General features: G+C 34.9%; 1 protein-coding gene across 1 annotated transcript in view; it reads right to left on the bottom strand.

The window, feature by feature from the left end:
- The window catches only part of LOC150081294 (importin subunit alpha-1-like), a 104117-nt gene that overhangs the window by 32826 nt on the left and 48039 nt on the right, over positions 1-23252 (bottom strand). Inside the window, exons 3-6 of the mRNA XM_090379618.1 lie at positions 11207-11335; positions 7926-8110; positions 5575-5747; positions 4692-4774 (exon numbers count right to left, since the gene is read on the bottom strand). Of these exons, the coding sequence (XP_090235744.1) occupies positions 4692-4774; positions 5575-5747; positions 7926-8110; positions 11207-11335 (570 nt within the window). The remainder of the gene's footprint in view (positions 1-4691; positions 4775-5574; positions 5748-7925; positions 8111-11206; positions 11336-23252) is intronic.

Below are 23252 nucleotides of genomic sequence, written 5' to 3'. Positions count from 1 at the left end.
TTCTACATGGTGTGGATGGTGATCATAACCATCGTTAACGGTGAAAGCAATCTTTTTCAAGCAAACAATAGGGGATAATGAAATAAATTGAGTTTCTTGCATACGATAAAATACGCAATGCAAGTTATCTTTTCTGCATACCCCAACTTATTTCCATAACTTTCAAGGGAAAAAAAAAAGAAAGACAGAACACACCAAGTGGCATCAACTATTAAAATTAAAAACAAGAGGCACTCATTTGCAAAAAATAAGTATTAATAAATAATTTTTGCTATAGGTCATAACTCAACTAATCTTAATGGCATGTCTGATAAAACAAGATTGTGCAGAGTATGACGAGAGACTCTACGTACAAATGCGCGCACTTGTAAAGTGGGAATTTATTTTCCATAGACAAAGGTTAAAAATAGGGGTTACGTTCTCAACAATGAAATTAATTAGCCAATTAGTTTGTTTAAACAATGATTGATTTATCGAAATAAATGAAAACAGCCTGCAAAATCAAGCAAATTATAATAATAGAGAAATTATTTATGATTTACAAATGTTAAAGAATGTTTATTCTTCGCCATCATCATCGACTAAATGCACACTCGTTGGTTTGTTGCACAAGGAGTAGTCTTCTTCAGAAATGCTTCATGAGGCGTTTATTTCCAAGATAATCTTCTCTTTTAATTATGAATTTCACGATTGCATACATAAGCAATTTTTTAACAGCACACACAAATTGCAACTAACACGATTCGCTTGAAGTAACAAGTTTACGAAGCTTAAAAAAAAAAAGGAATGAAGAGAAGATTCTGAAAATTAGTTTTTTATACGATTGAAGATTTCAGTAAAGGAGAAACACATTTCACCATAATAAAGTAAAAAACCACACAATTCCAGCTATTGGTATTTTCCCAAATGCAAGATCGAGTTTACTACCCTTTATAATTGCTTGCAGTAACAGAAAAGCCCAATAAACCGGAAAGTGCAAGTTGTTTTTATTGTTTTATGGTCGTGACCTCCAGAAATATGCTTTAGAAAAATATCACAAAGGCCTTTAAAATTGATTCTTATAACGGAACATATGATAACGATGAACGTGTAGTGAGTTTAATGATTTGAATTGGTAACTAATACAATTTACAAACCGCGCTCACGACCTTTTATATGGCCTTAAGGTCACGCTCGTGACCTTAAAACAATGTGGTATTGGGTTCACATTACGTTATGATGGTGTCTCTGGAACTGATTAATACTGTAAAGCGGGGTACACTGTATTGTATAGCTACGCACGTGGTTTGGAATGCAGTATTTATGAATGTTCTACATTCACTTTTTGCAATTAATGTTCATATTTTCGATTTTGTTGATACGGGGGGGGGAGAACCACCCTCATAAACCCAAGAACTCTTAAAGAACTGCCTGCACACCGAATGCACCTTTCTACAGGAAGAAAGGTCCATTCAGTATAAAGCATAATCAAAAAATTTGAGAAACGACTGACTTGAAATTCTAGTGCTGCAGTGAGCTGTAATGTGTCACACCATGTCCAGCAACTCACACTGCATAAATTATCAGTTTATTTGTGGTTATTCTAAATTAGTGTGCAACAAATAGATGTTTTACATATTTTATCATAATAAGTGATTTTCTGGACAAAATTGTTTCAAATTAGAAAAAAGTGAAAATGCAACCCACAAAATGTTAACAATAGCTTTCGAGAAGATTCTAAGCGTTGTTCAAAGACTTTCCAGTGATTTGCAAAGCTTAAAGAAACCAATTGTCCGTCAAAGGTGATCCTTGTTCTGGCACAATTCAAATTTGAAAAACCCAATGATTCACTTTCTCGTATTCAGGATCTAATCAGGAGTCAATGATGTTTAACTACCAAGTTGCTAGTGAAATTGGTATTTCTTATGGGATATGTCAATCAATTTAAATATGCCTCAGCCAAGCTTGTGCCTCGTATGTCAGTATCTTCACCAATGTGCTGCTGCTGACCCATGCCTTGTTTCTTCCATCATTACTGATGACAAATCATGGATGTATGGCCATGACCTGGAAACAAAGGCCCAACCCACTTGATGGTAGACTTCCATCTTCTCGAGAGCCTTAAAAAAAAAAAAAAAAACCTAAAAACAATCTCAATCAAACAGTATCTTTTGATCCATAGGGCACTGTACATTACAAATTTGCCCTACACAGTCAAGCAGAAAACAAGGAATACTCCAAAACAATTCTATGGTAAATAAGAAATGCAGTTCAAAGAAGAGAAAGAGGAAAAAAAGCCAGAAAAGTGGAGTGCTTGCATCATGGTGATGCCCTTGCAGACTGTTTTCCACTCAAGAACTTGCAAAACACTTCATCACCATGGTTTTCTATCTGCCCCACTCATTGGATTTAACTCTAATCTTCCCCACACAATCAAACTTAAATTCAACCTGGAATGGTCAGATTTGCAATGACTGAGGGAATTATTCAGACCATGGCACAGGAACCTGCCTACACAGTGTAAAGAAAGCTAATTTAAAGATCAATCCAAATAGCTGGTAAGCTTTCATTTCCCAAATAGCACGATTGTTTTTTAAATGTCTCACATCAAATTAAGGGAACTTACAAAAATGCAAAATTATGATAATTAACGATAGTTACCATTTGCTGGCACCTCCTAATAAAACACTTTGAAATAAAATAAAAATATATTTTTAAAAATAAACTATGATTTATATATATACAGTAGAGCATTGAAGATCCGAACAAGCCAGCATTTATTTATTTTATGCTGGTGCCATAAAATAATTACACAATTATAGTGATCACATTTGCAAATTGAGTTTTGATTCTATTAAACAGCAATTCTAATAAGCGAAAATCGAAATCCACAGGCCATAAAAATGAAGATATAAAGCACAAATTTGCACCTTTCCCCCCACTTACCAATTAATAAAATTAAATGATACGTGAAAATCGGAAGAATATTATCCACAGGTTACCAAAATAAAAATAAATTTATGCTTACCTACATAGTTTAATTAATATTTATACAGCACTAAACATAACACTTAGTAATCTGATATTTCTGTTCACTAAAATTTTTTTTTTATGGTTGTAAAACAGTAAAAAAAAAAAAAAAAACAATCAATAACAAAAAAGACAGCACACAGAAATTGCAACTAACACGATATGTGCAAGTGAGATACAGAGTAAAAACATCCTGAACAGACTTATTTTATTGTACTGTAGTTTACTTTGTCATTTAAAAGGAAACAGAAATTTTTAACAACTGAATCGAAGATTGAGATTTTAAACACTCGCTCAAAGGGAGAAAGTGGGCCTTTGTTAGAAAAATTTTACAAGGTTGGGATGACTTAACCACAACAGACATTAAAAACAATAAGGAAAAAAAATTCAAATTTGTGTCGAAACTTGATTCGGATTGTGCAAAAAAAAAAAAAAAAAAAAAAAAAGAAGAAAAAAAAAAAGAAAAGCCCCTACAAGAACAACTAATGACCCATCCCTCGAAGATGTCGTTTATTTGTGGTTCACACAGAGAGGAAGTTTATGAGAACCTGTATCTGGACCTTTGTTGCGCGAAAAGGCACTGGATTTTAACAAAAAAATTAGGCAGTTCCTCAGATTTTAAAACCATTGTTTTAATTTCTAAACATACCAAAACTTTTAAGTCTCCAGAACAGTATTTTTGATAAGTTTGAAAATCTGAACAATATCGGTTCCAATTAGTTTGGATTATCAATGCTCTACTGTACTTTCTGTTGGTTTAAACATTGGTATATATTCAAAATTTTAGTTTTGCTGTTTATATTATCCACTGATTCTTGACTAGGGTGACCAGACACTTAAGGAAAATTTAGATAATCAGAATGCTTTAAGCCCTGTGAGTGGCAGATAAATATTTTACTGTAGGTGGTAGATGACTCATCAACCGGTGAAATACCACCACTTTGCTTATTGGAGACTTGAAAGTGGTGAAACCCATGTTTAGTCTCTAGAGCAAAGTTTCCGGCACCCCCCTCTCCCCCATACTTCTCCTTCAACCCATGCACGATACTAAGTACTATAGGTTTTGATACCTTTCGTGTTTGGGGTTTTCATAAAAAAAAAAAAAAAAAAAGTAAATGACACCCATAATACCTTATCTGGGCACTCTCCTTATTCTGAGCAATTAACTTCATGAATTCTTTACAGCAAATAGTTCTAAACCTTCGTTCCAGAACTACTTGAAAATGCCGAGAGACTTGGTGGGGTTACTTAAATTTTTCTCCCTTTTGTTTAACAAGTGCAATGCTGCGGAACAGTACTATTCACATAGGGGATATGATACAGACACCGCTGGTAGTCTGCCGATCAGTTTGGAATCCCTGCTCTACAACTTAATGCAAGAATGCCTTTGATACAGGCAAGTTTAAACAATATCAGAAAGTTTCGTCAAATTAAGTGGAATGTCACCTGGTACAAATAGGATAAGACATCCATTTTAATGATTTTTTTTTTTTTAAATTCTAAAGTTAAACTGGCATCAAATTTACGATCCTAGAACACACTTCTATCTTCTTGATATTTCCTTTGTGCTGAAAATTCTATAAAGAAAATTTCTGCTAAATTAAGAATCGTGATGCTTAAATTGAAAGATAATTCCTCAAATTTGAACACAAATTAAAAAAAAAAAAAAAAAACTAACTTACGGGTGTATCAGGCTTAATCAATTCCATAAGGGGCTTTAATATACCAGATCTTATTACCAAGTCTCTGAAGGATGGTCCATCACCTATAAATTCAAACATATTTAGATTTAAAAAAATGAAATAAAATCATTTAATTAAATAAAAATCTGAACAAGGATGTAATCAGTTATTGCTTTAGGAAAATACAAATAGAAAATTTATTTTTAGCCTAATATTTGGGCATTTCTAATACTAGTAGAGCACCCTACATCCAAATTTCATTATACCCAAAACTTCCAACATAATAATAATAAAAAAAAAAAAGGGGGGGGGAGGCTTCAGAGTGTGGGCTGATCAAAAGCCCACACTGTTTGCTTGAACTTGTCCTTGGCTATGAGAAGTATGGATTGTATTTGGCTAGACCATGCTTATTGTGGCATGGTCTAGCCAAATACAATCCATACTTCTAAATTCAAGGACTCGCCAAACCAACAGGTTGCAAATATTATGCATAGACCTGCTTTAGAGGCTAGTCATCAGCTAAACAACACATTCTTTTAGCAGCTTGTTTGTGTGTTTATCCATATTTCATAGTAATGGCTCATCAAAAGCCTTGCTCCACTCCTCATCTAAATGCCCACACACTTCTGTTGCAAGCATCAAATGTATAAAAAAATACAATATCCTGAAATTATGCTAAAAGTCGTTCTGTAATGGGAAAGCAAAATTATATTTTTATTGTTAGAGTAAATATTATTTTTTTATTTTCTGTAACTTTTCATTTTAAAAAATATGCTACTGATGGTGGTGGGATTACTTCTGTTGTCTAGAAATAATCAGTTATCCAAATCCCAGCACTTATAATAAAAAGGTGCTCTACTCTACTGTACTAGAATTAACATACCTGCAATATTTCCTAAAGCCCAAACAGCTTGCTCACAGACATTTTCATGGGCAGAAGAAAGAAGCTGAATAAATGGTGCAACAGCACCTGCATTCACTACTGCATGTGTTTGTTCTGAATTTCCTGAAGCAATGTTGGTTAGAGCCCAGGCTGCTTCAAATTGTAATGGAATGCTATCAAAACAAAAATGTTAAGTTAAAGCAAAAAAGTTTAGCTTAAAAAATTGACTTAAAAAAATCTGAAATATCTACTTGCTTTAACTAGGCTACTTACAGAGACAATCCTTTATCTCTATGGGGCACACAAAAGAATAATGTAAGCTGGGCTTGATGACATGATTATTTTGCACTAGAAAAACGGCTAAATACTATACTGAGGCTTCAGAACCCGAAATTTCCTACGAATTTAATGAACCAAAATTTCACAAAATATAAGAGTTCCTCAACAAAATTTAATCCAGATGTGTATCAGAAAGATTAAAAATAAGTTTAAAGTGCAGACATAACAAAACAAGGTAGTAAACTTATTCTGTACTAGGGAGGAGAGAGAAAAAGGGAGGATACAGAAGAGGAGGAAAAAAAAAAAAAAAAAAAAAACATACCCCTCATTATCATCACCAAAAAGTGCATATCCAATTTTTATTCCATAACACTGTGCTTTATGGTTCTTGCTTCACTCAGTGAGAATATCCTTCCTTCATGCATTTTAATAATCCCCTCAGGACCTTATACACTTTGATCAAATTCTCCACATAAGGTGTCCCCAGTTGATAAGCTACCCTTCTTCACACCTTCTGCAGAAGTTCTATATATTTCTTTAGATGCAGTCTTCAGACCTGATACAATATTATAAGTGTGGCTGTGCAACAACCTTATAGAGAGAGATAATAACCCTCCTCTCTACTTGAAATATTCCAATAAATCATAGATAAAATGCTAAGCACCCTTCTTGCCATCTTCATGTATTTCTGTATTGTAATTCCCTAAGTCACTATCATCCAGTGCATCCTTAAGTTTTCTACCCTTAATCTATAAATCTGAAACCCAGAAGTTTCTGTTCTGCAAGTTCAATACTTTGCATCTGGAACTACCTGCCAAACTTTTAAATAACAAGTAAATTTTGACAGATTTTGCTGTATTCCATCAACAATATATTTTAGGAAGATAAAAAACACAAGAGGTTCAAGCACTGATTCCTCATGGACCCCACTTGCCACCCCAGTCCCTTCTAAAAAATATTTATTTATGAACAGTCTCTTATCTTGACCCACTCTAAATTTATACATTAAAAACTCTCATGAGAATGCATTAAAAGCCTCAACAAAATCCAGATATAATAAATATCAGTCATATAGTTGATTCAAGAAACTACTTCTGCTATGTGTACTCTGGGTCCATGATTTTCAGTCTATAAGAGGGAAATCAACGTACCTCATAATAATAATAATATTATTCTTTAATAACTGTCAAAAGGTACAATTAAAGAGATCCCCTTAACAGAAACCAGGGGAATTTACAAAACTATAACATTTCCTTTCACTGCAAATAATTTGACAAAGGTTGCATGTGAGTCCCCAGCAGGCTGGGACTTGGGAGCAGCCATGATCAGCTGCATTCCAGAATGTAATGTGTGATCAAAATATTTTGTGTGGCCACCTAGCTCAGAGGGAATCTTGATCTTCTCCCCCAACACGACCAAAAGGAAATGAATACCAAATAATTATCATCCTCTACCAAATAAACTTGATGGTGAACAGGATGAAGGAAAAATGACCATAATAGCAATAAGGTGACACACTGCCCCATTTAATCTCAAACTTCCAAAGAATTAACTGATAGCCCCAACCTGTAAACAAGGAAAAGGATTATCATAATGGTAATGATAAGGTTACTCTTACAGCAGCAACTACATTGAAATATGAATATTCCTATGCAAAAAAAAACTTGCATTGGCATTCCCATCCAGAATTTGGCTGAGTATTATTGAAAAAGAAAAAAAGAGCAAAAATTGTGGAGGATAGCAATGCCCTTGAAGTCTATAAATAAAAAGGAACATTACACAACAGAATTACCTAATACACAGGAAAAATATATTCCTGTGTTTTCAGAATAGAGAAATTATTATATTTGATATATTACAACCCCCCCCCCCAAGCATTTTATTTTTATAGTGCTTGTAACTGACAATGAATGTCAGAAGGTGAGGAGTTTCATCACTGTGCAAACCTGGCCTACTCAAAAGTCCGCTGCTGAATGCAATCACGTTTCAATCAATGTTAATCTTATAACTCTCCTAACATTTCAAGAAGTCTTTAAGTAAATTGCTTCATATTAGCCTATGAGGAGACTTACCTATCACTTGTAAGAAAACCGACAAAAATTGGCACAACACCAGCTTGAATCATAGAGTCAATAGGTGGATTTCTCTCTCTAGAAAGAATTTTGCGTGCTGACTGGGTTGCCTGTAACTGAAGTTGTGGGTCAGTGCTGTGTATCCCCTGTACTATCTCTTCCATTGACATTGCTGATGAATGGTGCTACAAATAAAAAAATAAAAATAAATAAAATAAAAAAATGTTGACATCCTACAAAATACAAATTATAACCTGGATTAATTCAACCTATTTTCTTCAACTGAAAGTGAAAAACTGTACTCTGAAAGGTCTGGATGGCAATACTGTACTAACCAAAAGGCTTCACAAGCTCATCAGTTTGAAAATGATTTTTATTTCATGGTTTAATCTTCAGCAGCAACATGATTTGTTGCACCACAGAACCTATTTCCAGTAGAGAGAAGCGTGGGAACAGTAGGCTCTAGCTAATGAAAATGCCACTTAGCACTGAGAAAGACTATAGGCAACTCAGTAACCCACGTAAATCTTCACATCCTCTTTATATGGATACTGTTAATTGTGGATATAACCATGCTGTTTGTGGAAAATAGTTGAAGTTCACTCTGATATAGTGGTTAAAGGCCATTTTTCTCTAAACAAAAAAAAAAAAAAAAGGTACTAAAGCTGAAAATGAAGGATAACTCTGCAGAGCTGATTTGGTAAAACAGTTATGCCCAGATTAAATTATTGGAAGCTAATCTGCTTCCTTCTTCAGAGGTAAACATGTACCACATTTCTTGCTTGCCACAGCAGGTTGTAAAGTATCATTTTGTATTCACATTTCAGCCCCTATGTATGCATCACATTTTATTTTTTAACCTTGTAGTATAAAACTAATTTAATTCTATCTCCTTTGGGAGTAGAATTAGCAAAATTCCAATTCATTCCAGAGAAACCACAACTTTCTAAAATTTTGTTTTAACTTTTAGCTATGCAATGTTTAGACCTAACTTACCAAACTTGCTTACAAAATTAACCACAATTATCTGTGGCCTGAAATTAGAAGCAAGTCTTCTAATACCATTTTAATATCTGCTATTTTTTAAACGAATGGAAACTGTTTGGAAAACACATGAAATCAAGTTGTAGGTAGCATGTGGCAAGCAGGTATCAGTTATGTTATACTTTTGTTATTCAAAGTTACATTTATTAGACAAGACTATTCAGCAGTTTACAGATAAAAATGGCACCTTAATCTGTCTTTAAAAAAAAAAAAAAAAGAGAGAGAGAGCACCTCACTCCACATGGAAATCTTTAAGATCAGCTACAATGCTTGAAGGTATGAAGAAAAAAATTAATATAAGTTGAAGAAATAGCCAAGCAGACCCACAGGCCATCAATAATCCATTTATTTCCTCCTAGAAATATCAGAAAGTGATGACTATCTCTGAATCCTTTTGATGGATCATCTTTTTAAGGTAATCAAAAAGAGCATTTGCTTTCTTATAGTTCAACAACTTAAATGGTGGTGCTCACTGACCTCAAATTTTTACATGGTTAACATTTTAATTTTCAAGGGTACCAGCACTAAGCTCAAACATTGACAATAAGCATATGACACAGGCTAGTTGGTCTGCTTATGATCTTTGGCTGAATTTAATGCCAACACTCCCAAAAAATAAACCACTGACCAAATTCAAAGAAAAACAGATCTGCATAGGTTACAAATTTGTCAAGCTATAGCAGACGTACACAAGCAGATGAAAACATCACCCTCATCCCAGAGGCCACTGTGTGCATTAACAAAATTGAGATGGTGAGTGATCTCTGAAGCCTCAATACATGAGTATAATCATACCCTCCAAAAGCAAGAAAACAGTTGAAATATTTTTCCAAGTGAGGCACAGCAATCAAATGGTTATGAAAACTATTATTCTAGATCAGGTCTGAACAAATCTGGTTAAGATCTACAAGATGCTTCCAAAATCCAGGAGGTCTGATGGACATTGTAGCTGATGATAAAATATAGTAATAATGAAAATAAATCTAATTGAAAAGCTGTGATTTCCAACTGCCAAGAATTAAACATGCTGGCTAAAAGTAATAAAGGTTTAGTGACAAATGGGCCTGGAGTACTGGGGTCCATAGTTTAATAATTTCAAATAGATATTTACAGTATACCCAGTTATAAAATATAAGTACAAATTCAGTAGCTTTCGGAACACGTGTCCCCTTTATCAACTGACAAATTTGAATACATTACAAGCAAAGTATGGCATGTTACTCATGCGTCATTGTTGTAGCACGGACGTGTGCTGCCTTATGCCAGTGATCATCCATCAATAAAACGGTTGTCTCTAGGATGGGATGTATACGCATGCCTTTCTGGCGATTTAATGCCTTAGGGTTGTTTATTATGTTTAGTGACTCTAGCCATAGGCGGTGGCGAAAGTGTCGCGCGTGGTCCACTATCTCAAAGTCGCGCTTGGGGTCAAGATCGTGGTTGGTAGCCCAAAAATGTTCTGCAAGCACGGACTGGTCAGTTTCGGCAAGCCGGATTGCTCTGTCGTGTTCCGTGAGGCGATCCTGGAGACGTCTCGATGTCTCACCTACGTAGCAACTGTTACAGGCCCTACAGGTGATACGGTACACTACATTGCTACGTAAGACAGGTGTGACAGGGGTCTCCAGTGTGAAGACCACTGTCACACCTGTCTTACGCAGCAATGTAGTGTACCGTATCACCTGTAGGGCCTGTAACAGTTGCTACGTAGGTGAGACATCGAGACGTCTCCAGGATCGCCTCACGGAACACGACAGAGCAATCCGGCTTGCCGAAACTGACCAGTCCGTGCTTGCAGAACATTTTTGGGCTACCAACCACGATCTTGACCCCAAGCGCTACTTTGAGATAGTGGACCACGCGCGACACTTTCGCCACCGCCTATGGCTAGAGTCACTAAACATAATAAACAACCCTAAGGCATTAAATCGCCAGAAAGGCATGCGTATACATCCCATCCTAGAGACAACCGTTTTATTGATGGATGATCACTGGCGTAAGGCAGCACACGTCCGTGCTACAACAATGACGCATGAGTAACATGCCACACTTTGCTTGTAATGTATTCAAATTTGTCAGTTGATAAAGGGACACGTGTTCCGAAAGCTACTGAATTTGTACTTATATTTTATAACTGGGTATACTGTAAATATCTATTTGAAATTAATAAAGGTTTACTTTTTTTTTTCCAACAATGGCAAACATATGACAACAAACAATAACAAAAAACTTCATACCTTATTCTGGGCTTGAAGAGGACTAATGGGATCATAATCTGAAATCACATTACGGCGTTTAAGAAGCTGATCATCTTTCCTCTGTTTCCTTAACTCCACATTTACTTCAGTACGCCGCCTTCTCATTTCCTAAGATCAAGAAAATTAATATTTAATAGGTTCAATGTATAAATCGATATATAAACTGGTGCATGTGGGGGGGGGGGACATAATTACAATCTAAAGCTAAATTCAGTCAAGTGTACATGCAAGCACAGAAATTAATGAAACACTTCTATACAGGCAACCCCCCCATATAACACGGTACTTCTACAACATGGTTTCGCTCTAACACAATTGATAAATTGTGCCAATCCCCGCACAACGTGGTACTTATATAACATGGTTAGAGAATTTCAGTAAACCTCGCATAACAGGTTATTTTTGAGCTTTTGTGCAGAGGAAACCCTGCTATTATGTTGGATGTAATTTTTCAACATTTCCACTCTTTTTGAATCCCCACTGTTGACTCATGAAAAAAAAATTGAGAAATCCCTGTATTTTATTTTGGTGGGAAATCCTTGTGTTGTGTTATGTTCTGTGCTTTTAAACTTGTGCTTCCGGAAAAAAAAAAAAAAAAATCTAGATTTCAGAGTGTTATTACTATTGGATAGCACACCAGGCCATCCAAAAGATTTAAATCATCCAAATGTTGAAGTTATGTTCCTACCACCACAGTTGTACTAGGTTAATACAATTTCTTTCATTCAGTCATTATATCCACCTTTAAAGCTCATTACATCAGAAAATCATTACAATGGATTTTGGAAAAAATTGATTCTGAATCTATTGGTTTTTTCACAATGTGGATGAGTTAGACGGGCTCAGGCAAGGGTAGCATGGTTTTTTCTCCCGGAATCTCGGGTTTTTCGTCCAACAAAAAAATTGGTGGAAATGGCATCGGAGGTAAAACCAAATCAATTCAGAGGATGATAGCGCAGATGAAAATTCTAAACTTCCAAATTTTACACTAAAAAACGTATGGGAAGGCAAAAAGTTAGCCGAGCAATTTAGAATCTTATTTTTTGAATGCAGATTCTTGAATGAAAGAAGCCCAAAGTTCAAAAGGGAGCTTGAAAAATGCTTAGTTCCATACAATGAAATTCGCAAAGATTTACCGAACAAAAGCAAACAAACCCAGGTTACTGATTTTTTTAAAAAGAGCAGAAGATACACTAAATATAGAATGGTGTATTTTTTGTTAGCTTTTGGAACGTAACCCACCCCCTTTTGTACTTTTTCTTATTCTTGTATAACACAGTTTGCAAAACACGACATTTTATAGGAACCTAACTACCATGTTATACGAGGGTTACCTGTATACGTATTTTTGGTAATTTTTGTTCATTGAAAGGTGCAAGAATACATGCCACTTGGGCATGCATCTTACCAGACAGTTCTGTTGCTATGCCAATTTGTTTAAATGTTATTGTGAATAGTCTGTTTAAAAAAATTGCCCATAGGAATAAACTTTGCATCATATATATGACTGTGCAAAAAGAATAAACAAAAAAATATTAGATAAACATAAAATAAGCCCAATTTTTCATTCATATGTATACTACATACATATGCATAAAACTGATATAAAAAAAAAAAAAAAAAAAAAAAAAAAAATCATAATGTGAAATTTAAGCTTATTTGGATGAAACCAAATTTTCAAATCTAAGTTTTAAACTGCTGAGGGAGCCACAATAAAATAACTTTCTGGAAACACATTTTTTGTTTTTATTTAAGAATATCAGAAAAAACCTGCCTCGTATAAATAGGCTTCAAATGAGAGAAATTCTTTAACAACCATATTATTCAGTTCTTTATATTCACTCTATAATTTTTAGTGTTTCTCACCAACCACTGAAGAAAAAAGATTTTGGTTTTTGTTTTTACTTCAATGGTTGGTGAGAAACACTAAAAATTATAGTATGAATATACCCAACCCCAGAGGCCTATTTGAAGAACTTTATATTCACTTTTTATTTTCTGCCAGAACACAGAAATGTTGTCAGAGCAATGCCATTCATCTTCAGTAACACTATTAGTCAAAAGCTAAAAGTTGCTCCTTTGCAAAGTTGCTCCTTTGTTTCTTCCAAAATTTCTGCTTTCCTAAAAGCATTTTAACATGTAATTTCAAACACTAAAATCTTATCACAAGTTTAAGGAAATTCTGTTCCCCCCCCCCAATCATGAACCTTATTTGGAAGTTTTAAAAGTACAAAAATAAAGCACTACAAGACTTAAAAAAAGAAAAAAAAAAAAAAAAAAACACCCTCAATTTCAGTTGTGTTGGCACTCCCCCCCCCCCACACACCTCTGGTATATCAGGGAATGTGACCATTTGAAGGACACTGCTACTAGGGATTTCAAATTTACCGGGTTCTCTCACTACTGGTAAATGTATTTAAATTTTTAAATTTACTGAATTGCCGGGAATTTACAAAATGCAAACATTTTACAATAAAACTAAATTAATCAAAGAGTGAATGAGTAATAATTTATTTTTGAAAGTTACATATAGTGATGTGAAAAATGCATTAAAATGAGAATTTACAAAATACAAATTTTACAATAAAATTAAGTTACTGAAACAGAGAATGGGAAACATTTATTTTTTAAAGTTATAAAAAGCAGCATTATGAAAATTATTGCAAAATATCACAACTAAATTTAATAAATACTTAGAATTACTCATTTTTATTACTAAGAAAATAGCCTCTCAAAAAGCATAGTGTATTAAAACTGCCATCATCTAACCTCGATCTAATTTTAGTGCAAATAGTACCTGCATTAGAAAATGCTCGTTCTGATTTAATGCTAGCTGGAGGAATTGTCATTAATGCATCAAAATCTTTTTGCAGAAATTTTCCTTTCAGTTTTTGGTCTGTGAAGTAATTTATTTCCTTTTTCACTTCATCTTTTCACTTATCATTTTCTTCACGTTAGTGTGATCAATATCTAATGAATAAATTCAATTTCTCTTCATCATTAAAAGTGCATTTGTAGGGTCTGTAGTTGAATCAGTTGCTGTGGATGAATTGGAAGTTGATGGTGTTGTTCTGAGCGAGTAGCTAACAACACGATCTTCCCTTAATTCTTTATCATTGTCAGATATGTGATTGAGTAGGTCTACAATTTTATTCAACAGTATGTTTAATATTTCTGGGTTATGTAAAAAGTGTAAAATATCAGAGTAAATGGTACATATTTCTTTCACTTGCAAGATAATTCTTGCTTCAGTTCATTACTTAAAAAGAAACTTTGCTTGGATAGTTCATCTAACACGAATTCTATTGTTATATCTGCAACATACAGTCATGTTTTCAGAACAATGATTCTACTACCGTTTATAGGCTGTAATGTCAATATTGTGTTTGAGAGCAGCACAAGTCATTTTCAGTAAAGGTCACATCTGAACTAATGTCAATGAGAATCTTTCTAACAGAATTTTTTACTTCTGAAAAATGCTCCAACATGGCCAACAAAACTGCTCCAACATGTTTTAGAGTTCAATATCAGAGACAATTCCTTACCCAAATCCTCTGTAATAGGCTTCTGAAGAATATAATTTTTTAGGGGCGACTTGCGAAACGTTGACAATATTTTGTATTTTCATTATTAAAAAATTCATCTTGTAAAACATTCATATTGTAATCACCATCAATAAAATGTTCTTGTGTTCACTTCTAAGCCATCAAACTCATTAGCAAAGACTTCTGAATCTACATCCCCATTATCACGCTCAGAATCTATTTGTTCCTCCCTTTTTGAGAATAGCTTTTGTAAAGTATTTTCACTACTGCCAACTGAATTCTGTGAACCATATACAATTGGTTGTTTGCATTAATAATTTTTGCAACTTTCTTCATAATGCAGCCCTATCAGTTATTAAAGAAACAATATTGTTAAGTTAACATTAAATTCATTTAATTTTATTTGTAATGATTCGACAGTTTTCAGCACAGAGATCCATATACATGAATCAAACCGAGATTCCAAAATTTATATAGCAACTGTTTTTTAGCGATGGCCCATTCATCACATATTACACTGAATGATTCTCCGTGGAGTTTGCCCTCTGATATTTCTTTTACTACCTCTTTGTGAATTTTTTGTGCATATTTGACAACATTTTTAATTGAGTTTGGTGACTTTGGAATATTTACGTAACCACTTACAAGAAGTGTCTTTTCAATCTTCTGATGTACAAAATTTGAGAATGGAAATCCATCTAGTGAAGTCATGAGATATTACAGCTGGAAGAGAGTCATCATGCGTTTTCTTGAAAAAAGTAGTAATTTTTTTTGATGAGATTCAATGGATGTAGATGTACTAGTGTTACCTTCAATTGTTTCTTCTGCTTTTTGTTTCAATAAATTGATGTTATGATGTCACTAGAGGTGATTATGCAGTCTACAAGTACAGGTGACCCCCGCTTAACGCTGATAGTTCGTTCCGGGAAAACAGAGCGCTAAGTGAATCTGCGCTAAGCGAGCGCCATATTCCCATAAGGTAACATATGTATTTGTGAGTTGCGGTCTATTCCATAGGATATTTTCTAATCAATAATAAATGGTAGTGAAAATATGCACCAATATCGATTAAAAATACTTAATATTCAAAATTTTGTACATATAAAATATTCTACATTATTACACATATAATTATGAGGTAATTAACTTACGAAAATCATGAATTTATTAATTCGATGGCCCTGTGCTCTCGAGTTTTCGTATCTTTGGACTGAAAAATGAGTCGATTTGGGTTGTGCTTTGGCCTTCTTCCTCTCATTGTACAACAACATGTAGGGATTCATTTCTTTCTTCAAATTTCTTATACCTTGGCACTTCGTTCCATGTCAGGGTCGTTCTCCCGGAAATAATCACACATTTTTTCGAAGTGTTCAAAAGCTTCACTAAGTCCTTTTGCAGTCAGCGACTTCATCGGTTCTTCATCTATAGTATCTTGATCATCATCTCCCTCAATAGCAAGCTCTTGTTCTTTTAAAATTTCCATTAGTTCTTCATTAGAGAGGCCATCCCTGTCGTTGTCGATCATCTCTTGTACGATGTCTTCGTTAATTTCGTGTAATCCTGCTTCTTTTCCGAGCTCAACAATTTGTGTTTTAACATTTTCAACGAATCATCAGGTTCCTGGGAATGCTTTATGCAATTTTTCCAAACTTTCCTCCACACTCCATTCATGGTTTTCTGAGTCACTTCATCCCAGGCACTTGAAATGTTGTAGATGGCGGTTTTAATGTTATAGGATTTCCAAAACTCCTTTAAACTCGGTACATTTTCAGTGTTGATGGCTTTAATAGCTTGGGAAAAGGTGTTCCTTATGTAGTACGCTTTAAATGTGGCAATTACTCCTGGTCCATTGGTTGGATCAGAGGACGTAGTGTTTGGAGGCATGTAAAAAACTTTTATGTGATTGTTCAAGTCTTCTAAGCTCTCTTTGCTTGGGTGTCCTGGCGCATTGTCCATGATTAGAATAGCTTTATAACCAATGTTATTTTTTGCACAATATTTTTCCACTGCAGGACAGAAGAACTCAGCATACCAATCAATGAAAAGCGGTCTGGTTACCCAAGCTTTTTTATTAGCCTTCCAGATGACAGGTAGGTTTGATTTAGCTAAACCTTTAAGAGCCCTTGGATTTTCGGAATGGTAAACTAAAAGTGGTTTTAATTTAAAATCCCCCGCAGCGTTACCACCCAACAACAAAGTTAACCGATCCTTCGCCGCTTTGAAGCCTGGCATGTTTTTTTCTTCTTTCGATATGAAACTTCTTTTAGGCATACGTTTCCAAAAAAGACCTGTTTCATCTATGTTAAAAACTTGTTGAGCAGTATAACATTCCTCTTCAATAATTTTAACAAATTCTTTTTGAAAGTTTCGGCTCCTTGTTGATCTGCACTTGCAGCTTCTCCCTGTATTGCTACATTGTGCAGGTTATAGCGCTTTCTAAATCTATCAAACCAGCCCTTACTAGCGTTAAATGGTTCCACATTTTTTTCGGGGTGAGCTTCCTTTAAATCTTCATATAGGCTCTTCGCTTTTTCTTTAATAATAATTGAACTTAACGGAATTCTACGTTGAATGTTGTCTTCAATAAAATTATGTAGAAGTTTCTCCATTTCAATCATAATAGCCGGCCTAGCCCTGGTCAATTTAGTTGCCTGCAGGGGAACAGCGGTTTTTCCAGCTGCTAAAATTGATTCTTTATTTTTTATGATTGTTCTTACAGTTGAACCTGCCAGTCCTAAATTATTGCACACATCCACTTGTCTTTGACCGGAATCAATTCTCTTCAAAACGTCTAATTTAATTTTCAAACTCAATGTTTTTCTTACCTTTCCAATCTTTGCACCGCGTCCAGACATTGTTGCTTTTTCATTCTTATCCGCCATAACTCTCTGCAAATGTAACTTCGTTGCACTGATTGTGATACGATGTTCGAGTACAGTAAACTGTCTGTATGTATGCACTGAATGATATCTAGAATTCCTCTGGCAAGTGAGCTGAAGACGGTGACAAATGTTTTATTTATCTGAAAAGTTCGATTTTACCGTGCAGTAAAATCAAATGGTTGTTTATTGCACGAAAATACTGTAATAAATTATGGTGTGAGTCATGGAGAATGTTTATGGAATTTCCAAAACAGTAAAACAAACAAATTTTATGTACTTCGGGTGACCACAAGGTCAGAGGAGTTCAGAAGACAAGAGAATACTGTACAAGAAACAGCACCGCATTTAGCACTCATGGGATTGATTGTGTGAAAAACATTTCGCAAGTTATAGTTCCCACAGTAAAACAAAAGAAGAGATAGGGAGTAAATCTATTTTTAGTATCTTTCTATTACATGTCAGAACAGAAAATGCAGACTTCGTAACAGCATATGACACTGGATGGTAAAATTTTTTCAGCTGGTGTACTAAAAAAGAATTTCTCCCTTGAAACTATCCACACCAAGAAAATAGAGCATATGAAAGTTTCAATTTTGTACATAGAGTAGAAATTATAAAAATAATTACTGTAGTTAATTTCATGGTGACTATTTTCTCCTTTTGCCAAAAAAAAAAAAAAAAAAAGGCTCAAAACAGACTGGACTGAAGACGGATTTGCCAAAAAATTCAATCTGTATGCTAGTAAAATAGCGTTATAGTGAGTTTTGACAGCGTTATAGTCAGATACGGGTTATAATATAAGAACAGCGTTATGGCGAATCAGCGTAAAGCGAACCGCGTTATAACGGGGGCCTGCTGTACTCCCACCCTCCTACACTACGCTCTGATAGTTTTTCAGCACTGCATACAAACACCCGAGTCTCTCCTTGTGTGTGATTGAAGTAATGCCATGGCGAATTTTTATTCATCACTAAAATAAAAAAAATGTTTTTTATTTTACTTATCAGTGAGCAAATTATTTTTATGGATAAAACAGAAACTTGTCCTAATGCAACTCTAGGTAGAGTTTGCATTAGAAACTGCTGCATTCACGCTTGCACCATTGTCGCTTCTGGGAATAACTTTGATAAGCTTACTGTTACTTGTGTTGGGTAGTATGCAATCTAGTCCCTCAGAAGGAGTATAGGACACGTATTTTTGGCATAGGAAATCTTTCTATTACTCATTTGAATGTAACGCTGAAAATTTTGTACTGAAATATTGGTAAAAAGTAAGAATTATGGGTAATTTTATCGCGGCATGTTTTCTACCATTTACTGGTTCACCGGTAATGCAATCCCTAACTGCTACTGACCAAATGGATAAAAACAATCTATGTGGGCAAGTCAAGTAGGGAACATATTATACTAATTTGGGGATGCAGTAAAACCTAGTTTAAAAAAACTCAGTTCCAAAACCAAAAATACACTCATTTCAATTTAAATGGGACAGAGCATGTTGGTATTAATTAATTAGCAGAAATTGTCGGATATTCTCAGTAACACAGTTCAGAATTTTCATAATCATTAAAAATTAAATTAAAAAAAATTTAAATGATTATTATTTGTAGCGCATGTTTTAGAGAAAATATTAGGGGTGAGAATATCCTGAACTCATCACTACTCATGAACCAGATGACATCACAGGGCTTAAAGTACAGGAACCATTGGGTGCCTCTGTAGCCAGGTGGGCAGGAGCAGCAGTGCGTAGCACACGCTTCTTGATTAGACTGGGGTTCGAGCCATGCCCACCAAATACAGAAGATGCGGAAAGGTCAGGGAATGACCACCGCATATCTCCGAGCAATATGGCCTTAGTTGCTAATGCTCCTAAAACCAAATAACAAACAGGAACCATTGACAGGTGGCAATCATGCAGTCTTTAGTTTGAAGATGTTGCAGTAGTTAAATGAAAAGGCATAGTTTTAATTTCAGAGGAGGGGACTATGACAGTTTAAGGTGCTATATGACAACCATTAATTGGGCAGATTGTAGAGAGAGGGCAAATACATTTGAAATATGGAATATTTTTCAAATGTGAAAATCACAGAAGCCATGAATGCATACATACATACAATTAAGAAAATATTGCATGAGGATGCCGAAATGGATGAAAGCAGAGCTGGCTAGTCTAATAAGAGCAGAAAAAGATAGTGTGAGATAGTTACAGAGTGGAAAGGTACTGAAGCCTACAACAGCTACAAGTTGACCTGTAACAATGCCACAACAGGAGGTTAGGGAGGTGAAGGCTGAGTATGAGAAAGTACTGATTAGGAGAACAAAGAATGAGAACAAGGAATTTTTGGTGTACATGAACACAAGGGGGGGGGGAGACAACCAAAAAATCAGACAGGACTTGTGTACCGAGTGTGGGAAAATCTTAGATAACCCAGTTGATGTTGCTGATGAACTGAATAGATACTTTACATTGGTCATTACTGACGAAAGACCGTGCTGAGAAAATGCTATGCAAGTGAGCAGAGAGACATGAAATTAGCAATTTCAAAATTTCAGATGGCTTTATTAAAAAAAAACTTGAGTATAAACGTAAGTAAGGCTCCAGAGTTGATGGCATATACCCAATAATTTTGAGGAAAGCCACCAGAGTCTATTGAGGTTAATTATGAGGGCATCTTTAGACTTGGAAGAGATTCCTTTGGACTGGAAAAGTACAATGTATTGCCAATACATAAAGGTGGTTTAAAGCTATTTGACAGTTACCCATGAGCTGGATGTAGGGAACAATTTGACATAGTTTATTTGGATTTTAGCAGAGTATTTGATTCAATCCCTCATGAGAGGTTACTGTATCAGCTGAAACATAAGATTACTGGTAAGATTCTAAGATGGATTGCTGGGTAGCTGCAGGGCATAAGCTTGTGAATAATGGAATTAATCACAAGCTTATGCCCTGTGATTAACACCAGAAGTGGTATCCCCAAGGACTGATTCTTGACCACTGTTGATTCCCATTTTCATAAATGACATTGACAAAGGGAAAGAAGGTATGTATCAAAATTTGCAGAAAAATTAAAGATTGGTAGAGTTGTTAATGATTAGTACCAAGCTGCACTCTTTCAGGATGACTTGAACAGACTGCAAGAATGGTCAGAAAATTGCAGCCAAGTTTTAATGCAGCAAAATGCAAGGTCTTAAACTTGGAGAATGGTAACCCCAAAATAAATTATACACTTGGTGGGGTTGAATTACAAATAGAAGAGGGATCTGGAGTTACAATATGGGCAGATATGAAAATTTTCTGAGCAGTGCAAACAGGTGGCCAGGAAAGCCCATAGTGTCTTATCAATGATTTATTGAACACAATCCTGCAGAGTTAGGAAGGTCATAATCCCACTGCAAAGACAATTGTAAGACTGCATTTGGAATAATGTGTCCAAGTATGGATACCGCATCTGAAAAAAAAATACAATGAGCTTCTTGAAAAGGTCCAAAAATGGGGAAACGTGAGGTTAGCAAAAGGGTGGTCGTAAGAGAAAAAACTCCAATTATGTAGAGTATAGAGCTTATTAACCAGGCACCTCAGAGGGATTAGTAAAATGAATGAAGAAGAATTTTCACTGTTAAAGAATTCCAGAAATAGGAGCAATAAATTCAAATTACAAGGGAAGAGGCTTAAGACTATATTGTCGGAGTTTTCTTTTTGCCAGCGAGTCATTGACTACTGGAACAAGTTTCCTACGCAGGTAGTTGAGGCTGCCAGTTTGAAGAAATTCAAAGGTCAACTGGATAGTTACCTTCATGGGAGAGAAATGCATAATTTGTTGCTTCTCATCTCTTTTTTCCTTTTTTGATCGGTACATCAAAAGCCTGTGGCTTCCTTGCACAATTTGGCTAATACTAATATTAAAAATTAAGTCTTTCAGTTTCCTTGTGATAGACTCGAGTAAATAATTTCACTGTAGATAAATTCAATAAATTTCTTGTATGTGATTAACAAAATTGTCAAGTTTTGTTTCTGCTGCCATTGCTAGACATACCATTCAGGCACACAAGTTATACATTTATTACTTGAAAACAGGAATTATGTTATGTATGATTGTGCATTGCTAAGACAGAGAGCAAGAGGGCAAGTGAATATCTACATTGTTGGACATTATTTGCTGTTTAATACTTGTAATACATGCAAAAGTGGGCGACATCTTTCTTTTTCTGCATTACTGCTATCAGTAAACTTACCTGGTGTGAACAGCTTCACATCAGAACAAGTAAAAGACTGTTTGGCTGTGTGGCCATTATAATTTTAACAATTGGAAAAGTAGTTCTGAAAATGAGAGGCTCTTAAGCAGCTTCATGGTTAATCCCTTCTGTAAACAGTTGGATTAATTTCCACACAAAAATAGATTTAAATCAACACAAACAAGGTAAAATTTCACAATTGTAATTCTCTCACCTTCACTAAAATAATTTAGACCAGTAAAAATGGTTCACACAAGCCTTTGTGCTTATATAGCTGTAATTAGTACTCTAATTAGTGCTATATTTGAAATTTACAGTGTGAGTGGTAAAGTTAGAAGAGAGAGAGAGAACTGTCACTTTTTTTGTATAAATTACAAGTATCATCAAACAGCAAATATCATTATTGTCTTCCTGAAAAGACAATTATACAAAATAAACACAGTGCTGTTTAATGCACATGTATACACAAAGTTGCACAAACAAGACTGAATTTAAAAAATTATGTAATATATATCTAAAACAAGTATTGTTTTGGGAGAGGGCACTAGAAAGGCATAGAAGTATGAACTTGGCAGTCCCGCCCACCCAAATCAGTTGTCCTTAAGTTGCCCTTTATGTATGGACATTCTTTGTGCATTGTATTTAATGCCACCGTTAGAAACTAAAGAATGAAACAACAAAACAGCACCAAGTTTTGTGCAAAGACTGAGATAAGGCTCTGTCCCAAGCACAAACATTTCAATGGTGTCTTAAAGTGGGCAGAGACGATGTAGTAGATGATCCTCAAAGTGAACTGAAAACAATCTGCAGCCATGAATTAATGGACAAAGTAAACAATTTATTAGCAAGTGACTGCTGATCAATACTAAGAATGTCAGCAAGAGAATTTAAAGTGAATAAAGAATAAGGTCCATAATTACCGTAGACTTGGGCAAAAGATTGAGTGATATTTGTGCCACACTGTATGTGTGATGAAAACTAGATGACTGGATGCTTTCAAAGATATTGTTCAAACAGCTGATAGTGAACCTGGTTTCTTAAATAGCATTATTATTGGAGATGAGAGTTTGAAATTGAGATTGAAAGTATGCCAATTTGATAGTATTTATGACATTCAGAAGATGTGACAGCAGAACAAAATACCATCACAGCAGACAAGTTTTGCAAGCCTTTCAAAAGCTTCTATGAATGCTGTAACAAGTGTATTCAGTCCACTGGGGACTATTTTGAGGGAGAGAAGAAAATATTTTCCACATCCATATTTTGCCTTATCTTAATTCAGTCTCATTACTTTTTTTGTTGCACTGTGTATTACTTTGTAAAATGCGCAAGAAATTTATGATATTTCGTACACAGGTAGTTC

Source organism: Mastigoproctus giganteus, chromosome 8, assembly GCF_048544385.1.
Source record: "Mastigoproctus giganteus isolate SK-2022 chromosome 8, ASM4854438v1, whole genome shotgun sequence".
Taxonomy (NCBI): domain Eukaryota; kingdom Metazoa; phylum Arthropoda; class Arachnida; order Uropygi; family Thelyphonidae; genus Mastigoproctus; species Mastigoproctus giganteus.
This window is presented reverse-complemented; position numbering and strand designations above follow the sequence as displayed.